Here is a 26300-nt window from a genome sequence, read left to right on the forward strand (position 1 = left end):
TGTTTCTGTTCTGAAAATGATTTAAAAAAAAAAAAAAAAAAGGCGAAGTGTATTTATGGGGTTGAAGTGTGTGAATCCCTTTTTTTAATTCTCACCCGGTTTTGTTCTGAATCTGGTGTTGACATGCTCGCCTTGGTAGGCTGTGGTGGCGCTGGAGGGGATGGGATCAGTGTAGTTGTTCTGGGAGGAGGGAGATGAAACATAACATCATTAAAATCGTTTGTATTTGCCTCTCAGAGGGACGGTCTCGCTACCTCTCTTTAATTCTTCAAATTCGCTCACCTGTTCGACAGATCTGACAGCTTTGGAGGTCTTGGTTTAGGAACCCTGCTGGTGGATGAGCTCGAAGCCTCGACAGTGCCGCCCTCTAGTGGGCGTGACGGGGGAAATGGTTAAACCTGTGACCACCATACAGTTCTAAGCAATCTAAACATAGCAGCACATACTTGATATTTTAGGGTCGATCTTTGATGGGCCACATTTTCCAGGCTTCTTACTCCTGTCTACAGGCTGAACGGGTTGGCCTGCAGTTGATGCCAAAAGAAGAACACACACATCGAGCATGAACATAATCATTCATTCGTCTTTGGTGGTTGTTGAGTTGTTAAATATTAAAGCCACCTGATGCTTTCGGGGGTCTCGGAGGGATTTCTTTGACTTTTGGTGGACAAGAAAATGGAGGTCTTATGGTCCTTTCAGCAGGCAACGGGACCGGGTCTACACATTTACATACATACATTCTGTTAGCAAATTCTTCAAGAAACATGAGAACCAACTCTGCTCTCTAAACATATCAGATAGAAAACATGACGCACAAATGCTGTTTCTCGCAGCTGCGCTCTCTCACCTCTGTCTTTACTGTCCTGACGTTTCGCCGCTGTTAGACTCATAGGGCGTTTTATTGAGACTTCCGGTATCTCATACTCATCTGAGCTGGCCTCCTCTTCAGGCCCAGTCAGAGGACAGATGTAGCCAGCTTCCTCTCTCTCCTGCCGTTGAGCCTCTTCTTCAAAATCACTTTCATTTTCCTGACCAAAGTGACACGAGTAAGGAGAGACTGATCGTAGGATTCCGTTTTAAGAGTTTTATCTTGTTGGGTGTTTGCCCTTTGTTAGATATAACTTAATGCAGGTTCATTTTGATTGATGTATTTATTGAGTGTGAATACTTTACTTACAAACTCATCCGAGTCCCAAACCACCTCCTCCTCCTCCTGTACAAATGCTGCGTAAAATAAACAAAGAACTGTGAAAACCTTTTCCTCTCTGTACCATAACCTCAGCGTTCACACATTTCTTCACTTCATGATATTCTACTCAAATCTGGAAAAAAATAATTAAAAGTCCGCCTCAGAACTGTCTTCATTCAAACAGAATAATTTTTAATCTGAAATAGATTCTGAATCAAATCATGACACCAAGAGTCAATAATCGACTCAAACTGTCACACACCCAAAGATTCCCACCCAACTTAGTAACGCTTTGAGATGGCCACCATCGAAATAATACACACAAATATATATGTGCATATATATATATATATACATATATATATATATGTATATATATATAACCATGGAGATGTTTGCCTGTCAGTCAGGTCAGCAGCAGCTCTACTGTAGTTACACATAAGTCTTTGTCTCAATACAATAACAAGCGATCAGTTTAAAAAGAAAAAACCTAAAAGTTTTCAGACCACAAAAACAGTTTTTTGAACCAGTTTTATATGTGTTTTAAAAAAAAAAAAACATTTTAACTCAATGAGACTTTTGTAGCTTTACAGCCAGCCTGAAGTGGACGCTCAAAGAACTGCAGCTACTGCACCTTTGCTTCCTTTTAAAACACAAGCAGTTGCCGTTTGGTTCTTTCTTACCTTGCTGTGGAAACTTTTGCGCCTTTGATCTACAAACAAAAAAAAGATAGATTATAAATATACCTCATGTGGTTTGGTTAGAGTCGGGCAGTCAGTGAAAACGGTTCTCTTACTTCTGTCCAGCGGACTTCTTCTGCTCTCCCTTGTTGATTTGACTTTGGATTTTAGACATTATTCTTGAAAGAGAAAAAAGAGAGAGAAAAAGTAATTCCTCAACCTTGCCACTAGAGGGGGTCAGTCAAAAATACTTAAGATAGTGTTTCATGCTGGCACTGAGTTGTTGATCACTTTGAATAATGTTGGTCAGACTCACGGGATGTGAAGGCTGGGGAACACGTGGAGGTCAAGCTCGGTCATGTTCTGGATAGTGATTGAAGTTATCATGAAAAACACAAAATCAGTTTACGTTTTTTCTGAATAGTACAAAGACGTGCGACACACTTACCATGAACTGTGCTCCACTAATGCCGCCCTTCACCACTGCTTTCTCACAGCCTGAGAGATTTAGCTGAGAACATGAACATACCAGTTTAATGAGTACGCACTGTACGTTTCAACTTGTGTTTCCGGATTTAGTAGGTGTGATTAAATCTCACTTTTTAAAAAAAAATGTTTTAAATGCCTTGCCAAAAATATGCAATTCCAATTCAGAAGACATTGAACTAACTGTTTTATGGATTCATATGTTTCCATATGGTGTTTCACAGATCAGACATCAAGTTTTCAGTTCAACTCAACGAGCACGTTTCTGCCTCTTCTCGTACTCACCCTCCTCATGTAGTCGGCTAGACTCTGTGAATTCCATCCCATCATCTCCTTCTTGGAGGGAACATTGTTCAAACTCATGCCTGCCTCTACAGTATATCACTCCGGCTGTAATAAACTGGAGCTTGAACTGGAACAGTGGAAGTTTTTTTATAAAAAAAAAAGTTTTTTGTTGTTTTGCAGGACACTCACTAAACGCCTGCTCTGTAAGTCGTCAGCCTCTCTTTTTAAACTGAAAGTTCAGACTGACCACTCGAGACTTTTTCAAGAATCGCATGTGTGACGAGTCTATTTCCTGTTGAATAACAGACTGAAGTAGAAAGTTTCAGTGGCTATGTAAAGCACCCAAGAAGTACAATATAGCGCAGACCACGACTTTAGCTACCCCCAAACATAGAAGCTGTGACTTCTCTGTCATACACCTACTGTATAAAGGCTGCCACAGGTATTTATCTACTCACAACACTCACTATATTTGCTAGTTCTAACTTGCATGTCTGATAGTAAGATCTCTCCGATCTTATTAGACTATTTGTGAAGTGTAGTTTTATTAACCTGCGTAGATCAATGCTGCGGCTCTGTGATATTGGTTTGTTGGTCGTGGTGATGTCATGCATGCTTCTGATTCAAAGCGGTGCATTGTGGGGGGGCTGTGTCAGACCTCGTGTCCCAGCCTGTCCTGTGCCCAGGCCTCTTGGTGTCTCACACCCAGGTGAGAGAGGAGGGCAGCAGAGAGGGAGGGGATGATCAATCATTGCTCAGATCCCCCAGGCATGTCTGAGTGAATACAGGAGTCCTCCTGGGGGGTCCTCGCGGGAGATCATCCCCCTCTTGTGTCTTCCTCTTCTGTCCTGATTGAGATACATGACAGTGCTGCTGTGGAGGTTGGTTTATACAGGCTCACTCTAACACGAAAGATGTGTCTCTTATCATGGTATCAAATCGGCCAAAGTTCATGTTTAGAACATTTCATGTCTAAGATGCTAACCCCAAAATGTTGAAGGAAGATTTAGTAACGCTTCCCCTCGAATCGTCTCATTGTAGAGGAGTGAAGCACCAGGCAGGAGGAGAGGAACAGTACAAACAAGCAGTATCATCATATGGGACCAATATGCTAGCAATAATGTGAAAGCAGGGGCTGGGCAGAGAGGACTTCCCAGTGGGGTGAAACCTTCATTAACACACAGCAGGGGATCATGGGAAATACAGGACATCCCCTCAAAGAAAACAGACAAATGGGAACTATGGGAGGGAGCGTTTCGGTCTGTGTTTTGGTTGCGTTAGCCTGCGTGTAAAGGTAGTTTCTTCACTCTTCTGTCATTTCTTGAGAGACATTTCATCCACAAAATGCCCCTGTGTCCCTAAATAACTACATGCACCCAAATGCTAGACATTTAATTTAGAATATAGGCTAATGGAATATATATATTTTTGGAACAGTCTTGTACATGTTAGTCTTTCGTATTCTGAGCTCATTTTTATTATTTCAGGTTTACGTTGTACAGAGAGAGCCCAGTCTACTAAAGTTAAATTCCTTGTGTGGTAAACATACCTGGCCAATAACTCAGATTCTGAATCTGAGTATTTCAAGGTTTCTAAAGCAGTTTGGCTGAGCCGTCTCTCTTAAAATGTCCAATTTAAACAGCAGGGCCGCGTTTGCCTCGATGAAAAATATATTCTCCACCGACGATAATTGAGTTCTCTTGATAATCTAAAGTGACAGCAGTTGATCCAGTGTAAAGATAATCAGGCTGTAATTTCTCACTTATCTCGTTGTTTACAGCCTCGACGGTGACTGCTCTGTAAAGAAGGTGAAACAGCCCCTCACCCCTCAGGCCCTAAGGAGGTAATATCCACTCCATCACTCATTGAGCTGAGACGGGGCAGATTTATGACACGTCCAGCTGAGAGGAAGATTTTTGGAGATACAGGGGGTAGAGAGAAGAAGGAGATGAATGGCTCCTAAGACACAGATAGCCTGTGGGCGGAGAAAGGCTCTTCTAAGACCTAATTACTTGCAAATTATAAGATTAGAAACGAACTGGTATCCAAGGTGGAGTGGAAGACAGGCTTATTTATAACTTCTCTGTGTTCACTGAGTGATATCTGAACCCTGCTTTGACCCACTTTTTTTTTTTTTTTTTGTCAAACTAACTTGGAGCACGGTCAAATTGTTCCGTTACTGACAGAGCATCCCCCCCCCCCTTCCACGAGGCTTTGATGTATTGTGAGAAATTTGCATTGCCTGTGGGATGTGACAAAGACTAGGATAGGCAGGGGTGTCCCGGATTAAGGGCCAAAATACCTGGGAATACTTCTCTAATTTGTCTTAGAAAGCCTCCCTGCTCCTTGAATGAAATCAATACACGTTGACATCAAAGTGATCGAGGATCAACATCTTGCTTAGGTGTGAAGTGCACCATGTTATCCATGTAATCCTCTGTTAAGTGTATTCACTCCATTCTTATTCTAATAAATGCCTGTGTGCTCTGTCATAAAATGCAACCCCAGGGTTTATTATTAAGTGAAATCACCAAATTGTTCATGAAGTGTAAAGAAAGATGGCCACAGGAATATATATATTTTTTACCCCTTTATTTCATTAAAAAAAACACAATATTCATAAATAGATGCTCATTATTCATACATAATGACAGGAAGTGAAAAGTGCAAAAATACATTTAACATATTTATGGGTCCTTATTTTACATATTTACTGACTTAGACAGGGAACTTTTTATGATGACTTTCCTAAGTATTCTCTTTACTTGGGTCCTCGGTATCTCCGTCTGAAGCCGTGTCCATCTCCGTCCCTCCTTGCGCACACGTGTGTCACTATAACCTGGGAGCAGTCCTCACAGTTCACCGTGCAGCACCAGTGGAATTTGCAGTTGCAGCTGCTCACGACCTCTGTGCGCCTCTCCTCCACCCTGAGGCCGCACTCGTGGCACAACCTCCGGCAGCTGCGCCTCTCCCACTGGCTCAGACCCTCACCGTGCTGCACACACTCCCGGCCCTCAGTGCCGTACAGACCCATGCTGGTGTTCCTCCTGCAGTAATCCGGGGAGTCCTCCAGGTAAATGAGATCTGCGGGGGCGACGCTGCTGAACGCGTCCACGATCGCTCCCCTGTTGTCCGCGCTGTTTCCTGCCCGCATGCGCTTTTTGTGAATGTCCAGCTTCTGCGCGTTATTGTGCTTGAGCTTCAAGTAGTTTCCGATTTCTCTGAATTCAGACAGCTGCGTCCAGCAGGTTTGGACACTGCAGCTCTCAGACATGCCATGGCACCTACAGATGCGCTTCATGGTTGCCTTCACTGCCTGTCAGGAAACCAGGGAGATTATCATTATTTTTAAACGACCCAAGCTGCGCTGTATTTAACACATGGGTTTTGCACGTGACAATAACTTACCAAGCGGCCGGCTGCGTTGTTGTGCAGGTTGACAGCAGCCCTGGAGTCCTGACCAGTCTCCTGCGCATCCACGTACTGTTTGGAAATCCTCTCTCCAAAATCCACGTTGTCACTGCAGCCACCCCACAGCCAGCCACGACCGCCTGAACACAACGCAACACAAAACTTTAAACCAAACAATCAACTACAATTCGACTATTCATTTAGCAGACGACTTTATCCAAAGCGACATAGAGAGTAAGTAAAAAAAATAAACAAGGACTTAGAAAAAAGGAAACAATGTTGGTAAGTATAAAACGAAAAACTTAAATTCCCATTGGACTCAATGCACAGGCAAAGCAAAACATTTGCACCCCTTCTTAAGACCTCTAACCAGCACAGAAACCGTCTTAAAAGTCGACACCAAACGTAACCATATCAGACACAAGTTAATATTAAAGAAACGTGTTCTGATCTGGAAATCTTACCAATTTTCCCGTTCCTGGAAATATCACAGCCGCAGTTGTCGAGGTCTCCCAGACTACAGTTCCTGGTCAGAGTGTACATGACCCCCGCAGCACTGATGGCGTGGACAAAAGAGGACTCTCTGGTGGCTGTCAATGAAAAAAAGGATCGGTTAATGTAAAGGAATTAGCCCACTCAAAAACAAACAAAACACAATTCGGACTCATTTTGGGCTACAACATGGGCCATTCTTACTACAACCAAAACACATTTAGTTTCCTGCTAACGAACATGATAAGTGAAACAAAAATGAGTCACTGACGAGCATTATGATGAATGGATATTCTTGAACATTTTACGCACAGATACCACGGGGTTTAAGAAAGCTCTGCATCATACGTTCATAAATCGATCTTTTAAATTCACATTGTTGACCTACCTCGCCTCAGGCCTCTGAGCTGTGTTGAGCTGTCAGGACAGTTCCATCTGTCCCACGCAAACTGGTGTTTGCACTCCTCAATGCCGCTCTGTGCGCCAATCTGCACGCTCCTTGCATAGGTGAGATAGGCCTGCGCGAGATGCAATGTCATATTCTGCCCTTAGTTTATTTTTTTTTTTTAAACATCTTATCTAATTTACAATTCGTGACACCAAATATGTGTTTTTACCTTTGGTCCTGTCATCAGTAAGTTGCCTGCCAACCTGAGAAGAAGATTGAGAATAATTATTGCGCTCAGTTAAACTTACGTGTGAGACAATACGCAGCCACAGCGTGAGTAGACTCTTACCAAGCATGTCCCGGACATATTGTGTGCAAAAGGACCAGGAGCCAAAATAACGAATGCATCATTTCATCTGTTCCGTTTCTCCTCATTGCAAAGATGCAGTTAATTTCGACCTGTACTTTCTCTTTTATTTGAATGAAGAACAAATGCAACTCTTGTTCTTTGTTTCATAGGCCCAAGACAGCTGATTGGTTGACGGCTTCAGGAAACGCCTCTATGCGCACTTCAAAGGCTGGCATTAAGCGGCACTTTATCCTCTTCCCTGCGGCTGTGAATCCAGGCAACCAATATACAAAACGCTGCAAACAGCTTAACTTGTTACAAATCACACTGAGTCCTTCGTATTTCATAAAATATATTTATTTGGACAAATTAAACGCATACAATATTAGACATTGTTCGTCTTCACAGAAGACAACATACATCTGACCATCAGTCCCTTAACATAAACATCAGCGTGTGAGCATGCGCGGAAATAACTGAAGTGATTGAAAAGCAAAAAAAAAACTCGAATCCATCAGATAAAGTGCATTTAAAGGCTTCAGGTGATAAGAACAAGTGAATGAAAGTAAACGTGTTCTAATACAGAGTTATAATCAACGCTGGGTGGAATGAGAAGTCATGAGGATCCTGACCTAAATAGTTTTCATTGCTGGCGCTCACGGTGTCTGCGCTTCGTTTTGTTCTGTGGTTTTCTTCCGCCCTCTCGACGTGTGCAGTAATATTTAGTAACAACCTGCATGCATTTGTCACATTTGACTGTGCAGCACCAGTGAAACTTGCAGTTGCAGCTACTCACAACCTCAATGCGCTTCTCCACCACTCTGAGGCCGCATTCATAGCACAGCCTGCGGCAGCTTCTTTTCTCCCGGTGACCCGTGCTCTTACTCCCCTTCAGGCACTCCCTTCCCTCCGTGCCCTGATACCCCAGACTAAGGTTCTTTACGCAGTAATTCGGGGAATCCTCCATGTAAATCAGCTCCGTCCGAGCGATGCTTCGGACAGTGTGCGCGATGGCTCCTCTGTTGTCTGCACTGTTTCCGGCCCTTGCAGGCTTCTTGTCCATCTCCAGCTTCTTTGCTTGTTCATGCTTCATCTTCAAGTAGTTTCCCACCTCCCTAAAGTCGGCCAGCTGCATCCAGCAGGTCTGAATGCTGCAGCTCCCGGACACTCCGTGACACTTGCAGGCTTTCCTCATGGTAGCTTTGATTGCCTGCAAAGAAATTAAGATATTTAAAATTGCCAACCCATTTCATTGTAACGTTGACATGCATAAATCCCATCACAAAATGCACCACTTTTCATTCTTGATTATAATTTCAATTATTGATGAATAACATCCGTTCATTCCAGTCATCATTGAACCATAACTTACCAGTCTGCCTGCTTCATTGTTGTGCAGGTTGACCGCTGCGCGCGAGTCATGCCCACCTTCCAGTGCGTCCACGAACTGTTTGGAGATCTTCTCTCCGAATGCCACATTATCACTGCAGCCTCCCCAAATCCACCCACGTCCACCTGTGGATTCAAAAGAAATAATTTAACTCTCACAATAAAGGCAAATCTCACATAATCTATTTGTAACCACAAGTCGAATAGAAATGTACCTGTCTGCCCAATCCTGGAGTCATCGCAGCCACAGTTGTCAAAGTCACCCATACTACAGTTCTTGGTGAGCGTGTACATCACCCCGGCTGCGCTGATAGCGTGGACAAAAGATGTTTCCCTTGTGGCTACAACAAGTGGCGAAGAGAGAAGAGCAAACTGTCATTATTTAATTTCCAAAAATGTGCATTGGCTGCTCTCACACTTCGTGCGTAAAAGTCGCGTTAAGCGCGCGTAAAGGCTTCATAGAAGATGAATATTGAACAAGAACAGTAGTCTTTTTTTGGGGGGGGGGGGGGGGTCAGCAAGGAACGTACTTGTTTTTAAAATCAGGGCACATTGGCAACTGCATCCTTGTAATGAAGCTTACATTTATAGAAGCATATTTTACAGTTGCTGGAAACTAGCGTATCACTTCACAGCTGCGTGTCAATCCAACATACACATGTATGAAAACACGTCTTACCACTTCTCAGGCCGTTGTGTGTAGATAATTGGAGAGTGTTCTCTGGACAGTTCCACCTCTCCCACGCAAACTGGTGTTTACACTCATGTATTCCACTTTGTGCGCCCAACTGCACACTGCCGGCATAGGTCAGAAAAGCCTGAGGACAGAAAAGGGCTCAAGTTAGCTGTTTTGTGCTTTAGATAAAACAATATTTGGAAAGAAACAGGTAATAAACATGTGGATGGCCCAGATGAGCTTTTACGCACAAATGGTCCAGATGCATAAAGCATAAATACCTTTGGTCCAGTCATGAGGAAGTTGTTCACCGTCCTATAGAGACAGAAAGATAAACAAGACAGCCACGTTAAAATATGCAGTCACCATGTCACAAACAAAACACCAAAAAACAAACAATGTGTAGTGGTTTTGTTTTCAGAATTCTCCCAAAAGTAAGCGACATACCAAGCTAATGCAAACTGGACATGACAGCACATGGATAGAACCAAGGCTGGGAGAAAATTCAAAGGCCCCATAGCAGATGTAATCCACACTAAATCCTGCGAGTTTGTATCCCAGAGATGTGAGTACCACGAGAGAAGAGGGCAACTGAAGCTGTAGCCGGACTCCACGCTGATGATATTTATATGGTCATGCCCCTTTGATTGACAGATTTGTCCTGCAGGTAACGTTTCGCTGTGAAAAAAAGCTTCAACGACGACATTGTCCTGTAGTCCTGTAGAGACAAATAGGAGCCGTCGGTGCATAAGTGCACTTCAAAGACGTGACGCAGACAGTTAAACAGCCCCTCATTCATTCACCTGTCGTTCCCAGGCCTTAATCCTCATACTCTTTTCCCACGAAATAAAACACACCAAGCACATTTTAACAGAGCATATTAAATCAGGGCGAAATTACGAAAACATAAAGTCGTAATAGACATTTCGTTGTTCATATTTATTTAGATTTAATTTAAGAATATTACAAGGAGGCGCAAGGAGAAGGTGTGGTGAACGACGAATATGCGCACAGGGTCACTGTACAGTATCTAAACCTAGTTGAGAGTAGTCGACATATTTTAACCTCATTCTGTGACGATAAAAAGGGTACATGTGGAGTTTGAATTTGGGAAATGGCACCAGTGTCCCAGTGGGAAAGACAGTGACTACAAAGCCATAAAGTCTTTCAGGAGCTGTCGGTATATAGTCATGTAAATACTGCCTCACACTGTGGCGACATTGGCATCGTCGTGATAATAGGATAATAGATGTTTCCCTGGGAAGCAACTTGGTGTGAAAACAGTCTGGAATTTACACAAATAAACAAATACGAGTTTTACAGTTTTAACACCTGACTTATTATCGTGTGGTCACTAATATCGGTGTAAAAATGTTTGTAACCTGTTGCAAAATTCAGTAGATGGATTAAAAACATGTAGAGCTGTAATTATAGAATTGTAGGATTATCCGACTCAGTGCCATCACTCTTAATTCAGCTGATTCTCCTCCTTGATTTAACCTCCGTGATCTCCTGGCTTCATCATCATCATCATCATCAACAGTCATCACTGCAGTTTCTGTCATTTCATACTCATTTTGTGATTTGATGGGAGAGAGGTTACCGACTTGCTGATGAACATCAGTTCTTTTTTTTTGTTTTAAAGAAATCGCTTACACTTGTCAAATCCTCTTTAAGCCACTCAAAATCCAATAAAAAAAACCCATTCAGTTTGCGCATGAGACAATGGCCGGGCAGCTGGGCGAGGTCCTGCACTCTGTAGGTGAGGATAATCCCTCCTAATTAGACATGGCCCGCATTCATACTGCGATATGACTGAAACCTAGAGCCCCTCAACACCTGGTTGCCAAATAATCAGGGCGATCAAAATACTTAATAATTCCTCTCTTTAGCGATTTGAATGGGTTAATAACAGCAAACAATGGGACTGCATCTAACTGGGCGTGTTTCAACATGGGTGCTACATCGAAACTCTTTGGGACACCTCATGTGGGTTGTTAAAGAAATATATTGTCCATTAGTCTTATTCCACAATATGTCTGCAACTTTTTAAAGGAATCATTTTTGCGACCACCATTTATCGTATGGCAAACGGCAGTTATTTAAGCGCTTCATGCATATACGTGTTCTTTATCCGAGGTTGGATGATGTGTATTCCATCCAGCTCATTACTACACTTTGCCAGAGAGGAAACTGCGGGGTCGGGAGCTTTACGCTTAAAATAACATGGAGTAAAAAAAATGCGCATTAATTAAAGAGTTCTAACAGACATTTCAGACACATTAGGCCGCTCAAGGAGCGCTGACGGCTGATTTATGGCAGCGTGAGGTGAGAGAAATCCAGCAATAAAGGCTCAGGAGGTGGCAAATTTGTCAGGCCGAGGAAGGGTGGCAGGACTGTTGACGCCAGTCAGAGACATCAGTCAGGCACGGATCCTGGGTCATAAATGACCATTGTTTTTTTGGCGACTATGGAACTGAGTTATTTAACTCAAATGTTGCAAAAAAGTAGGCTTATTAAAATAAAAAAGTATATTTTTTGAATAGCTACAGGCCAAATAACATTCGTTCATTAATTGTAGTTCATTATAGATATTTAGCTCTAGTGCTATTCTCAACTTATATTTTTAATTCATGAAAGATTTTTTTCACTGTCTGTGTCTGAGTTATTTGTTACTTGTCATGAAAGCGTTTGAGTCGTCGTTTTCCTCACTGTATTAACCGCAGCAGCTTCAAGCTAGCCCATCATCGCCCCACAAAAGGGAAAGAAACAAATCACAACAGTCTTATGTTTCACTTCCAGAGTGTTTCTTTTCCCTTGCAAGTCTTAAAACTAACTCACTGACATTGCAATTGATATTCACTGAATAAGCATGGCTTCTTCTACCTAAGGCTTTGAGTGTCCATTAGCCAGTCAGTCACTTATTGGAATCTGTGCACTTAATGCACTTCAGCCCTATCTACCATGCATTTGCACTTTTCTGTACTGTTTGTGCTTAATTATGTGAATCTCCCTGTAAACAAATGTACCTACAGCTCCAAATATATACCTAACCTTTATTATGTCATGATTTTATCAATGAATTTTATGGGCTGTGAAACGTCTCATATACAATCAGAGAATGCTAACCAAAAGTAAAATACATCTGTTAAACATTTATCATTTGTTTCTCTTTTGTGTTTCTGAGGGATTTTCCCCGTAAAGTTTTATCCCCTTTTCTATCCAATAATGAACCCACTGAGGCTCCAGGGATAACTGGAAACCATGTAAACAATAAACATGTTAGCATGAAATGTTAGCAGGCTAGCTAACTTCAAAATCAAAAAGACTGATGAATATTTTCTCCCCAGTTGAGTGATTGACATCTTGGCTTACTCTTTTGCTGACTTGTTTATCGGTACTTTCTGATTTCTGTAGTAATGATTCTGACTTTTGTGGGCGCTACAATGCTTATGATTTTATGATGAGTAGCCTATTAACCTTTGTGTAAGATAATCATGTTTATTCTTAATCATCAAATGTTTGCTGCAAACACTTAAGCTTCAAGGAATCCTCGAGAGGAACATGAGCAGCAGGGCTCTGAAATACGGCCCTCTTTAATGGATTCACTTTTTAAAACTTAAAGACAATGTCTTGGACACCAGACGAATGTCGTGTTCAGATTGTCTTGAAAACAAATCATTTATATTATGGCTTAAGATAACTGCCCAATACATAATAATATAATGCACTACTTTTTAATTATAGGTATATCTGTTTTATTTCTGCATGTCCAAGCCCCTCCCGCTGAGAATGTGCGTCAACTTGAAATGAAAACACAGACGTAACAGAGAGAGAAATACTCAGGAGAGTCTGGTTGAATGTCTTCATATTTATTTCAAAAAGAAAAGTAAAAAGGTTTTTTTTTTTTTTTTTTAGAAAACAGCCCACATGATTAGACTCCATTCCCAAATCCTTTATCCCCCCCAGCCTGGAAGTCTGCCTTTCTATCTGTGCTACTCCACCACACAACTCCACCCCTCAACCATCGGGACATGCTAGCTACATGCTAACAGTGCAAGGCAGGCACCCAGGCTAAAGTTTTTCCTCCCAAGTGGTAAGAGAGCCCCCCATGTGTGGATGCCATATACCCCTTACAGCACCCCAGGGAGCTCAAGAGCACCCTTTTTTCTGAAGACAAAGCAAGAGATTGAAATACTGTGATGATGAAAAGAAAGTGCTTTTTTTTTTTTGCTGTGGCATCTCAGCTTCTTTTTGTTCTTGTGCTCAGAAGTCAAGGTGTGGCATCGCCTTTCCTCTCTTGCTCGATGGCTGGAAAAAGAAACAGAAGCAGATGGGTTAGGCCGGCACACTTGAGTCGGTCTCAGTGAATACATGAGCTGAATGCTGCTTTTTGGACTCTCTGTTGCCTCGATTATGTGCTGATGTTGCAACAATTAGCTGTTTGCTGCTCTGCCTGTTGAGGGTGCATTCTGCTGACGGCACTTGAAGGCGATGAGGAGCTACTGACAGGAAAATGGTTGCGGGGAACTGAGGCTTTTTTTTTCTTTTTTTTTTTTCTCCTCATTCCGCCCAGAGACGCAGACACAGCACACACTGTAGACACGAGGGTCACTCACTCTCTTTGGTGGGCAGAGGGTTTTTTTCTTTTGTCTCCGTCTTCTTCAGCCTTGTCTTGTCGAAGCGGGCGATCTCAGTCATGTCAGGCTTGTCAGACATCTTAGCTGGGAAAGATAAGAGAAAAAAAAACCTGAGCATACATGTTTGACATCTCCTGTCAGCGATTATCAGGATAACACACTGACATCATCGATATTACACACATATTTTACATATTCTACAGGACAACAGCAACGGTTGACTATCGTCATCTTTTTATCTGTCACTTAATCCGATTCTTCTGTCTTTGTATCCGACTGAGCAGCACATGTCGTAGCCACTCCCTTTCTGTGCAGACACGATGTCATGCACGCCTGTGAGTGGTGGTTGCCTCCCACACATGCTCTGCCTTCATATTCTTCTCCCCAAAATGCCCATGCAGCTAACATGTGCCTATTTTTACCCATCTGTCTGATCTTCTTTGTCTCTTCCTTCTCGCCTCTCTCCCAGGCTGAGGTCTTTGTTCTCTCCCTCTGCGTCCTCTCTCTCTCTCTCTCTCCCCTTTTCCTCTCTCTCTGCATCCACCCCTGCAGCTTGCTAGATCGCAGCCACTTCTCCACTGCAGTCATATTCCTGAGCTAGCCTCAGGTCTGACTAATCTGCCTCGCACAGTCGGGCCCAGTCACGCCTCTTTGACCCATCGCTCTGTCAGAGACTGCTGTGGAAATGTGACAAGCCCACCAGCTCGCAGCCAGTCATCTGCACCCCAAGCTACTGTAAAACTCAATAATAATACTCGTTTAAATGTGAATGGGGCCTAATGGAATCAGTGCGACATAGATATGCAGAGCGCGTGGCCAGAATTTCAATGCGGTTTCCTGAAACGAGTTACAATGGATCATTTCTCATTAGCTACAAAGGTGTGTACATGCGGCTCTGCCAGGTCTTGACAATAACGTTAGCAGCTAAAATGTCAGCTTAATTCTTCAAAACATGTGCTCAGTTGTTCCTTCATCATCACCACTACCCTCCACATAGTTTCATAGCTGCCATCAGCAGCTAGCTTCTTTTCACCCAGCCACACCCTGATCCTTTGTTAGACATCCTTAAAATAAAACCAGAAAGACGCACGAGGATGAAGAGAAATCAAAAAAAAAAGCTGGAAGGAGAAATGATTCATTCTTACCGGTGTGTTAGCAGGGGGCTAAAATCCACCAGCGGAGAGAGCAGGGAGGGATAGAGACACAGAGATGGAGAAGGGAGAGCGATACGGAAGCTGAGTCAATCTGCCGGTGTGTGCACGCCTGCCTGCATCCAGGGTGTGGGCTTAAGAGGGAGGGAGGGAGAGAGAGAGAGAGAGAGAGAGAGAGAGGGGGAGAGAGAGAGAGGGGGGGAGAGAGAGGGGGAGAGAGAGAGCTTGGTCAGCCTCCCTTCTCGGCATCAATATTAATGCTCTCGAGGGACAGACCAGAGGGAAACCAACCACTGTTAAGCTGTGTAATATTGTAACAACCTGTTTGTACTGAGCATGTCGGAGTGACTCTGCATGACATGGAGCTGAGTCGTCTCTTATAGATAATCATTCTCTGTAAATGATTTCTAAGTCCTGAGCCTCTCTAATATCCGTTACATGCTGAGCTACCAACATGTCAGTATGAATCATCTCATGACTTACTTCTTTTTATAGGGACATGTTTTTTATTTCAGTATTTTTTTTGTGTCATGTTTATTTTTACAGGGACCAGTAAGGCATGGACCAGTGCTGCATACCAGCACACTTATAGCCGAAGACGGTCTGCAGTGCCCATCCCTAGAAGGACATTTATACACACACGAGCTGCGCAGGAAAACACACACACACACACACACACACACACACACACACACACAAGGGCGATCAACGATTCCATCAAATGAGCATCATATTCAACGCGCCTTATCAAAATGACCTGAGATATCACACGTTTTCATATCATCATTTTCAGCATTCACAGTTAAAGCCCGACTCATAGTTTAACACCAGTTCTTACTTAAAGGGACATTTTTGTCATTTTGAAACCTGGATCTTATTCTCATATATTTTGGGGTCTAAATGAACTCCATGGTAATAAACATTTGGAAATCCTGCAGCTGTTTGTTTCAGTTATCAGCCAATATGTGAGCAGCAGTATCTGTGTGTTCTAATCCTTTATACACTGTGTGTTGCCACTGAAGAAGACAGCCTCTCTCTCTCTCTCTCTCTCTCTCTCTCTCTTTAAAGCCACTAAACCCCCATTTACAAAAACCAAAATGTAACCTCTTCTGGTTGCTGCCTCTTTGCACAAATATGTTCACACAAATAAAATGACCCAAGAAAAAAAACAGAACGCCTCTTTAAAGCAAAGCTCCGTAGAGAAGTCTATTAATACATTTATTTTTACAGAGAACTGAGCAGAGCCAAACTATTCATGGTCATTTAGCCAATCATTTACTAAGGCCCACTAAACTAGTTTGTCATGATTAAATGACCAACACACATCAGATCGTTCAGGACTACATGAGCTTGCACGAGAACAAGCGAAAAATAATCGATTATTTCATTATAAATGACTAAAACTCTGCAAGCATCTGAAAAGAAACTCCCTGCTTTGTCCTAACTCCCTGTGATCATTCAGGTACGTCTTTTTCATTTGAATCAGATAAAACAAAGAGTTGAGAAATATCACCATGCCACTAAATTTCATTAAATGATTTTCTTTTTTTCAGTCAGAACATGCCATTCATGAAACATGAGGTATTCATGTATAGTATTAAATATATGCCATATTTAAATATAACTAGTATTTTAAAGCTTATTTCAGTCAAATATCGTCTGCATTAGAGCCTTTATTCCCGTCTCTGTGTGCAGGTGTTAAACACTATTAGTCACATCCTTTATTTTACCTGTGATCAAGCTGCCCCTTGATTACATCAGGCTTTAATAGAGCCATGATGACGTGCAGAGCTCGTGCCCCTCTGCTGACATCATTAGACCTGCTGGTCTTAACTGTTTTATCTTCACTGTGCTTCAGTTACAGCCGGGGAGGGCATTTGTATCACCGCTCGTCTCAGAATAGCCAAGACATGATGATGAGTCAACATGAGCTCAACCTTTGAAATGACACAGGGAGCCCAGCAATGTTCCTGTAAGCTCTGTGTTTATGTGTGACATCACATTACTGGATGACTTTGGGCTTTTCTGCATTACAATGTGGTCATGAACACCCCCAACGCTCTAACCAGAGGCTGCGGCACCACCTGCTGGCCAATGTATGGAACTGCTTATTAAAAAGAATTCCTTCTTATTGCAAACTAATGCATTCGACATGCTTTCCTGTGTTGCTTTCACTCGACATGGAGATTGCTGATTAGTACAAACAACATAGTCCTGTGGCCCTATGGAGCTAATTATGTACCAATGCTCTTCCAATCATTCACTGAATCAGCTTTTCAGACGGATGTTGAGGGAAATATCTTTGACCTTCTCTGAATTCTCCCCAGCCTTCCTATTAACCTTTCTGTTTGAAATGTTGTCATATTTGAAGCTTGGAGAAGGGATGCTCACTGACAAAGGTCAGACTAAACAGCCAAATGAACTGTCAGACGGCGCTCGTTGGTGGATGGTTATAGACCAGTAAACCTTTTCCAGCTTTAGTTCTGAGGTGTTCGTCTCTGGATGGGTGAGACGGCAGCATAGGGCCGTTTAAGATGTTATAAAGTAGATAATGTTCAAGCCATAAAAAATGAATCATGTAGAAGATATAGAGAAGAATGAGTGTGTGCACAGTAGAAAGAAGAAAAAAAAAACATGGTCATGTGCAGTCTGAACACTTGATGGCAGCACAGGACAGTTTGACATTTCTCTACTCTTGAGTTGCACTGAGACGAACAGTCAGCGAGGTACCACCAGGGTGCACTAAACCCTCAGCCCTCCCATCACGGCACCTCGTAACAGCTTGAGCCCTAATGTTACTAATGTGATTAAAACGACGCTCTTCACACATTTCCCAACACAGTTTCTTTCATACTCGTGTTAATGGGGAGTAGAGTTTCACGCCAGTTAGCGGTGACGAGTGGTTTAGCATGAAGCTAAGAGGCAGCACGAGATTCAGATAGTGCAAAAATAAATGATTCAGTTGAGCAGTAAAGCTTCAAGTAAAGCAGAACTGACAGTCCTGAACATGGCAGATAAGCATGCAGCATGCATTATAAGGCCCCTTCGATTTGTGTTGATTTGTAGTGCTGGTTTATGTTCATTTTAGGAAACAGGTTTATGAAGATAGAGCGTATTTCTAAATGTTATGAAGGGAGTAAATAACAGCAGCCGTCTATTTCATCTGTATTGACTCTACAGAGGCAGTGTACCATGCAAACCATTCAGCTATTGGTCCATTTCCCCCCTCCTCTTTTTTTGCACTCTTACACCCTTCACACTTTCTCTGGTCTGTTTCAGCCACATGAGCAGCATGGCTGTGTGGATTCTAACGTCCACTTGTTCACAGTTATTGGATCAGAAATTATTTTTTCGCCCCAAGAGGATTTCTGACATTTTGGTGGTTCTTTAACCTCTGATCAAGTGGCACTTTTCTGTTTATGATATGAAACTTGTTGCTCAGCTCATGACATTCCCATCCACCTCAGCTTCACTCTGCTTTTAACAGTAACTGTTAGCATGCTAACAGGCTTAACTATGCAAAGAACAAATCTATTTATGATACATGCTGATATTAGCATGTTCTTTAGTGTATACAAATAGCTAACAGTCACTAGCATTACTGTAGCCTCCTACTGTCTTGTTTTGTTATTGTTGACAATTAACTTAGTTTTCCAACATAAAGATTATATATATATTTTCAATCAGTCCTCCTGTGCTCTAAATGAAACATATGTTCACTCTCAGAACGCTCCGTTTTGGTGTGTGTTTCTTTAAATCCAAAGAGCCCCCCTGCCAGTAGACATCACTCCTCTGTAGAGACAATAAAAGTGGAAGATCTGTGCAAAAGTTTTGCTCAAGGCTGGAGGTGGAGTCCATGAGTGGAGATACCAGGGGAGGCGATTTTCTTACCAGAATCCAACTTGTGATGTCACAAGTTGAAACGGAGCATTTCTCTGTGTGGTAAGACTTATGCAGACCACAAACAAAGGACTAATTCTGTGGCTTGATAGACTTTCAGGTTACCCAAATAAATGTTTACAATCACTGTAAAAGTGGATTTTCATAATATGTCTCCTTAATGATTAAAATAATTGTTATTTATGACCTGGTTCATGTTTTTCTTTTATGCTTGGGTGAAAACATTTCTGTGCTCTTGGACTCGTTCTATGTTAACAGGAAAGCAAGCCGATATATTCACACCTGCAAACAAGTCACGTTATTTTTGATTATCGAAGTTGATAAAAGATGAGAGCAAGTGTTGGCAGTGAGGAAAGTGTAATATCCAATCACATTCACCCCAATGAAACACAGCCAGGGACTTTGATCAGCCTTAAACCCACAGAAGGAAAGAACTGGGATATACAGAAGCCTCACTGTGAGTCCTGATCGATCTCTCAGACATATCTGATTGCTCTGTGTTCAAACAGGAGTTACATGTGAGACAAAGCAGAGCTCTTGAGTGTGTTTCAGGAGAGTTGTTTAAGATTGTTTGGGACAGTTAAGAATCAGCTAGACCAGATAAAGGCTCTTCCTCAGCTTATGGTCTCCACAAGTGATGATTCTGCTTTTGATTGGTGCCCTGTGTTCCATCATCTGGCCAATGAGCTGCGAGTGGCTCGGTGTGGAGGAGTTATCTCACCTAGCCAGCTGGGGGGACAGTGACAGAGATGAAAAGAGAAGAAGGGAAAGAGCGCTGAGGGAGCAGAAGAGGTGGAGGTAGAGATGAGGGATGAGGAACCAAGAGAGGAAGAGATGGACGGAAGATAAGAGCACAGCTATAAAAAAGCAAAACACGTTAGTAATACACCTTTTCAGGGAGCGGGGAGAAATGGCGGTCTGAAGCCGACCTTAGATATAGTGTGTGTTGTTTCGATTGTGTGTGTGTGTGTGTGAGAGTGACATCGCTCTTTTTGAAAAATATCTTTCCTTTTAGGGTGAGCTTAAGCATTATTTACAAAGCTTAGCACATCAAAGTAAATATCCTCCACGCATCTTTTTCTCTCTTTCAACTTTACTCCCTCGTCTCCTCCTCTTGTGTTCCTTAACTTTCTCTCAGGGATAAATGAAAAACATTTAACACACACACACACACACACACACACACACACACAAACAGTGGCTCGAGTAGATAAAGCAAATCATGAGTCCTTTAAATCTTTACATCAGTGAATTTCATGAACAAATGAGTGGCAACACAAACGTTTTAAAAACTAAAGGCAGGAAGAGAATGAATGAAATGTCGCCTTGAGGAATAGAGCATTAAGTGAGTCGCAGTATTTTTTTATTACAGCAATTAAAATAACACGTTTCTACAGTAAGGCCGCTTTTTAGTCCTGTATCTCAGGGAATTATGTATATACACACACATATATATGGGTGTGTATATATGTATGTATATATATATAAGGAAAGGAAGGAAGAATGTGCATTGTTTTGATCCAGGTGTCGCTCCTTGAGCCCCAGCATAAAACCAAAACAGCTGTTTGGTGACACCTCCGCTCTCCTCCAGCGACACACATCCAACCCCCATCCCCTCGCAGCCACACCAAGTAGCGATTGTATGGAATTACTGAGCACAATAAAGTGCAAGCTGCAGATAAAATCGTCTGCACTGTTTTGTCAGCATTCTGGTGTTTGCATAAGTTAGCTTGTAGCGCTTCATTGCATGTAACTCAATCATGTCAATTGCATTGACATGACTGAATGATTGTGAACTAAAACACGTACTTGACATTGAGGATGACTCTAGTCCTCGACTGAAACAGCTTTTATATACAAGGGGAGGAGCCTGCTGAATTTCTTGCCACTCCATTTTACTCAGCAAACGAGCTAGTATTAGCACTTAACAGGGAGTGACTGATTAGCCATGATATTGATGATATTTAAAATCTCACAAGAGAAGAATCATGATTTGTACATGTATTGATGTCTTTCAAGAGGATATACTTGAATTCTGTTGTATTAATGTGTGAAAAGACTACATTCTATCTATCTATCTATCTATCTATCTATCTATCTATCTATCTATCTATCTATCTATCTATCTATCTATCTATCTATCTATCTATCTATCTATCTATCTATCTATCTATCTATCTATCTATCTATCTATCTATCTATCTATCTATCTATCTATCTATCTATCTATCTATCTATCTATCTATCTATCTCTGGAAAAAACAAAGGCTTAGGACAACTAAACAGATAAAAAAGACTGCAGAAGAAGTTGATTGATTTTCTTTTAATCACATGAATCTTTAGCTCACACGGTTTGTGTTGTAGTTCTAATCTCTGTGGCACTGGGAGTTCTTTCTTCTTGAGGCCCCTTAGATGTTCTTGTTAGTATATGAGAATTCATTTGTTAATGTGTTATCTCTGCTTTGAATCCAGTACAGTAAAAACACATTCTTCCAATTTTAGGGTGGCATTTCTCTTTTTATTAACTCTGACTTTGATTTATCGATTGAACTTGTTTTATATAATGTTTGTTAACCGATCTAGTTTACCCTGAGTCTTGAGTTTGTAGTCTGAAATGTATCCAGATTAGCAGAATTCTTCCTTGGTATTCTTTTTTATGAATATTTTTGCTTAATTTCCTTTCACGGTCAAACGTTTTCCTACAGAACCATCTCTTGACTCTTATCTCATCTTACTCTGTGTTGTTACCTGTGTTTTGTGCATGTATGTTTTTTAGGCGGGACTTTGTTTGTTTGGACAGTAAGCAGTGTTGTGGAGAAAAATTTCCCCTAGGAGATAATAAAGTCAATTCATTCATTCATTCTGTCATGATCTGTGTCGTGTATTATACCCAGTCCTTTTGCACCACAAGGCCTGACACATACATACCACATCTTAGTAAGTTAATAACTCTAAGACTTCAAGGAAATGTCAATGAACAGAACAGAGAGAGATCTGTGAATGACACAGCCATATGAGCTAAGGACTGCTGCATTGAATCGTTAAAAACGTTTTAATGGAAAAGGGAAAAAGAAAAATAGTCCTGAGGGATTGACTGCCAGCCTCAATCTGACAACCAACTAGTTCCCTCATGAACCCCACTTTCATTCGTCTCCCTATTCCACCTCTTTGGGAGACGCAAAAGGTAAAGAAGTGCATTAGCCAGCAGTTGAACAGCCTTTGAAATTGAGTGAGAGTCCACTCCTTTCTTTGCGAAGAGTTCATATAGCTCGAAACATGCAGTGTAAAATTCATAAAGGGAAATGTGACTTTAGCAGCATTGCAGGCTAAACTAGCCGCGAGCAAAAACTGTCAAAAACCATCCAAGTCACTCATCTTTCAAATACAGTTAAGTTTTGCAGTTTCTGCTGAATTCATCAACTGAAAACTCATCTTAAATTTAACTCAGAAACTCTTTATTGTGTTAATGTTTAATGTTGTCTATATGATTTATTTTTGCAGTATTTGGCTAATAGCAACTTCAAAATATAAGTTTCTCATTTTTGAAAGATTCTGCACAAACGTCTTTATTTCTATTAAGGAAGTAGATAAAGTCCTGATGTGAATGGGAGTGCATTCGTTGTACTTTAATAATGTTTCCACCAGCCTTGTTGCCATAATCTCATTTTGTCGGACGAACAAAACAACTGGAACTCTTCTGGTGTTTTAAGGGAATGATGATCATCTCGGCTCAGCAGCTCTGCACACACACTCATTCATCATAACAAAGCCAACACTTCTCCATTCTCACAATCCTTTCCGAAAAGAAGCCCAGAGCACAGCACGCAGTATTGTCTGCTTTTTAAACTCAATCAGAATCCTTGTTATATTTGAGAGTGGCTGCTCTCGTTATGCAGACAGCAGCTCAGTGTGTGCTTTGGAGTGAGCTAAAAGTTTGGGATTTAAAAAAGTTACAGGGAGCTGAAATATATGGGAAAACGTGATAGAAATTTAGCAAAAAGTATACCGACACAAACAAAAGCATCACAGTACAAACTGCACTGCAACCGTCGACATGGATACATCTATTTCTAGAGAGAGTCCTTTCAATATCCAGTTATATGGCACATTTCTCTCTTTATTATAATCCTGCTAAAAGCACGTTATTCTCGCTTTCCACTAAATCAATCAGAAAATGCATTTTGTTCTCGGCCTCAACTTTGGATTTCCCTCTATCAATACCCATGCTGACCTTATACAGTAAGAGGGCTATTAGTGATTAACTGTAACATTGAAATAAAAGCTGTGTGGGCTGAGTGAGTCATAGCGCCTTTCAAAGCGAGCATTATTTGTCAAAGGAGCACTGAGTTATTTATAACTTACTGTCCAATTGTCTATTGGGGACCAAGAGACGGTAACCGTCTCTGGTGCACCTTTTAATGGATGCAAATGGAGTAAGGTTCCTGACATACATCACTTTTAGCACTGTCTTCTAGCTTTCTTTTTTTTCAAACACCTTTAGCAGGTGCCTCAAATCTTTCTGGCTAGTTTGGCTGGGGTTCGGTGGATGACAGGTTCCTCTGGCGTTCAGTGGATGAGATTGTTTGGAGGATGACGGGCTCGGCTAGGGTTCGGTAGATGTCAGGTTCGGCTGGGGTTCGTTGGATGACAGCGCTCGGTGGATGAGATTGTTCGGTGGATGACAGTGTTTAGTGGATGACAGTTTTTAATGGATGACAGGGTTCGGTAGATGTCAGGTTCGGCTGGGGTTCGGTGGATGACTGGGTTCGGTGGATTACGGATTCCACTGGCGTTCGGTGGATTCGGTTCTTGTTAAGTCAACAATCAGGAAGTAAATAAAGGCATTTGCACATGTGCTCCAGCTTATCATTATACCACTCCAAAACCAATGACCACAAACATACAACGCGTATCCATTCACAATCCTCATTCGAGAAGTGTTCAACTCTCACATCCACTCGACTCACGTGACCTCGCAGTCATCTAAAGATCATCTGGTAGAATAAAGCCTTGATAACATTCACAGGAAGTGTATCTGTGAGACCAGGAGCAATGGGTCGGGAACAGAAAGACGCAGCTTTTGTTTCCACAAATTCAGCGGCAATAGCAACAAAAGCAAATGTTGTTTGGTTTTGTTGTTGCAGTTCCACACTGTGTAGAAACCAGGTGACATCTGCTCTGGAATCCCTGCTCATACACCTGAAAGGCTTTGGCTCTCTCCTTCTGAAATAGAGAGATTATTAAATGTCCCTCTGACTGGTTTGGGGGAGGGACACCCAATGATTGTGTGTGCGTGTGCATCATCTTCTGCACAATATGCTGTACGTTATCTGCACACAGCCACCTGTTTATATGAAGGGAGTCAACAAACGTCTCGTGAATTCCAATAAGGCTCACCCTCAAAGTACACACACTTCATCATCATGATGCTCGTGACTGTTCACTGAAATCTAAATCCCGTATTTGAAAGTAGCACATGGTGCATGTGTGTGGAAGAGAGACGGGAGGACAGGGCAAGGAAGGAGATTAAAACTGACAAGTTTCAGTGGTTTTAAGGTTAATGTGCAGACAGGGGTTAAGATAATGGGTCAACAAGGGATTGATTTCAGGGTTAATTAGCAAGAACTGCTCTCATCAAGAAACTGACAGGTAGAGCAGAGATTTGAGGGTATATGTGTCGAAAACGTACTGACGTACTGACAGGATACTTTGATTCCAGTCCTGGACTTGTGGTTGTGTTTTTTTTTTCCAACACAGCTCCTCCTTTTTTTTTTTTTTTTCCCACTTGAATTAAAATACGTCATTCCAGATGCACACTGAAGTTCAAACAACCCTTTTTTTTTTTAGCTCAAACAGGAAGTAAATCTCTTCTGCTGCACTCCAAATAGTTGAACATTCGCCTCACGTGCTTCTCCCGTTTTCTGTAAGAAATAAGACTTTTTAAACTGTTCAGAATTAAAGCTGCTAATCCTGGGGATTAATACAATTGAGTTTGCTGGATTTTGGTAATGCCCTGTTTCCTAAGCTTTGCCCATTAGGCACCTGCTGCTGTCACACTCGGATGCCCTCGCAGGGAAATTGCCTGGTTTCACGAGGGCGAGAGTACGCCAGGGCGTTTGAACTGCAACGCGGAAAACCAGTCGCACACTTAGACTCCGCACAAAGGCAGGCGGTGAAATCTTTGCTGTTCTTGTCCTTCAGCTTCATGAGACCAATTATCAGCTTTAGTGTGTGTTTGTCTGTCTGTGTGTGTGTGTGTGTGTGTGTGTGTGTGTGTAAATCTGTCAGTGTGTGTCTGTAGGCAAGAGTGTCAGCGGACCCTGACAGTCAGATTTCATGCACCACGGACTGTGCCGTAAAAGGACACATACTCAGTCTTAGAGTAGGGGAGATGATTGGCTCCTCCAGAAAGCTTTCACAAACACTGACGATTTCGAGGAGCCAATTGTAAGCAAACCTCTTTCCAAAGATTAGCATGCCTCCTCACCTCCCTAAAGCATCATGGAACACTGCTACAGGGATTGTGCTACCTGTCAGCTAAGATCCTGTTAGCATGGTGTGACACAGAAACAGCCTCACTAGGTACCATTCATGGAGCAACTGCTCACATTACTGTTTGGAGAACTCAATAACAGTGACATAGAATACGTGCCTTATTCCCTTACGACATTAAACAATGTGGTAAAAATATATATTTGAACCCTCGTCTACAAAAAGGGTGTGGGTTAGTGCGTGCTTTTGAGTGGATGTGTTGTAAGGTCAAATGCATGCGGCTCTTCCTATTGACCTTCACATAGAAGCTGGCTTCCACACACACAAGGAGAGTGAGCAGGAAAAAGGGAGATTGTTTAAGAATCCAAATCAGCTTTATTGGCCACACGAGGAATTTAACTTCAGTACTGTGCTCTCTCTGTAAACGTGAAATATGTACAATCAACTAAAAATATAAACAAGTAATGAAAGAATGTGTACAAGACTAAATACAATAATAGTGCAGTTTACTTTTTATGGCATGATGTTTTTCATCACACAGCTGCAAAAGAACTTCTAGCTGCACCAGTGTTGACCGTATGATGTAAAATTGCATTAATGCTTACTCTCAGTGACGAGCGGCTCTAAGCTGATGAGGGTTCCATACCGTGCTAAAGGGAACCTTGGCAGAGTGATCTGACACTTCTCCAGCTATACCAGATCTATTTCCAGACTTGCTCTAAACTGGGACTTGAACCGGCGACCCTTGGGTTCCCAACCCAACGCAGTATAG

The 26300-nt window shown here is 42.0% G+C and overlaps 1 protein-coding gene and 2 long non-coding RNA genes across 6 annotated transcripts in view; 1 reads left to right on the forward strand and 2 right to left on the reverse strand.

Annotated features, from left to right (window-relative positions):
• The window catches only part of LOC306828868, a 108888-nt gene that overhangs the window by 3760 nt on the left and 78828 nt on the right, over positions 1–26300 (forward strand). Inside the window, exon 4 of one of the 3 annotated variants that reach the window (XR_013779797.1) lies at positions 4421–4439. The exons of 1 other annotated variant lie outside the window; for it this stretch is intronic. This is a non-coding gene — a long non-coding RNA (uncharacterized lncRNA). Of the gene's footprint in view, positions 1–4420; positions 4440–15682; positions 16074–26300 lie in introns of those variants that run through there. One more of the 3 variants, XR_013779798.1, reaches the window with a different exon arrangement.
• On the reverse strand, positions 14–2587 carry LOC306828870. Its single transcript, XR_013779800.1, has 2 exons — positions 1873–2587; positions 14–1224 (listed from the first exon to the last, which is right to left on the reverse strand). It is a non-coding gene; the product is annotated as an uncharacterized lncRNA (long non-coding RNA).
• Positions 4432–10834, reverse strand: LOC306828866 (protein Wnt-8a-like). Of its 2 annotated transcripts, XM_079351595.1 has the most exons (6): positions 9793–10834; positions 9627–9660; positions 9349–9487; positions 8885–9010; positions 8653–8795; positions 7106–8490 (listed from the first exon to the last, which is right to left on the reverse strand). In XM_079351595.1, exons 1-6 carry the CDS (start codon positions 10092–10094, stop codon positions 7924–7926), a joined length of 1311 nt encoding a protein of 436 aa, XP_079207721.1. In that variant the 5' UTR covers positions 10095–10834; the 3' UTR covers positions 7106–7923. The 2 variants fall into 2 exon arrangements, with proteins under 2 accessions (XP_079207722.1, XP_079207721.1); XM_079351596.1 differs by lacking the exons at positions 8653–8795; positions 8885–9010; positions 9349–9487; positions 9627–9660; positions 9793–10834 and adding exons at positions 4432–5956; positions 6049–6191; positions 6516–6641; positions 6932–7061 and having other exon boundaries at positions 7240–7923.

Source organism: Symphodus melops, assembly GCF_947650265.1.
Source record: "Symphodus melops genome assembly, chromosome: 9".
In the NCBI taxonomy this organism is placed as follows: domain Eukaryota; kingdom Metazoa; phylum Chordata; class Actinopteri; order Labriformes; family Labridae; genus Symphodus; species Symphodus melops.

Excerpts from the sequence above, each read along its gene's own strand:
- LOC306828866 (XM_079351595.1), bottom strand. The coding sequence starts at position 10,094 with ATGCACCGACGGCTCCTATTTGTCTCTACAGGACTACAGGACAATGTC. Across the intron at positions 9,661-9,792 it reads GTCCAGTTTGCATTAGCTTG|GACGGTGAACAACTTCCTCA; the intron begins GTATGTCGCTTA and ends CTGTCTCTATAG. Across the intron at positions 9,488-9,626 it reads TCCTCATGACTGGACCAAAG|GCTTTTCTGACCTATGCCGG; the intron begins GTATTTATGCTT and ends TTCTGTCCTCAG.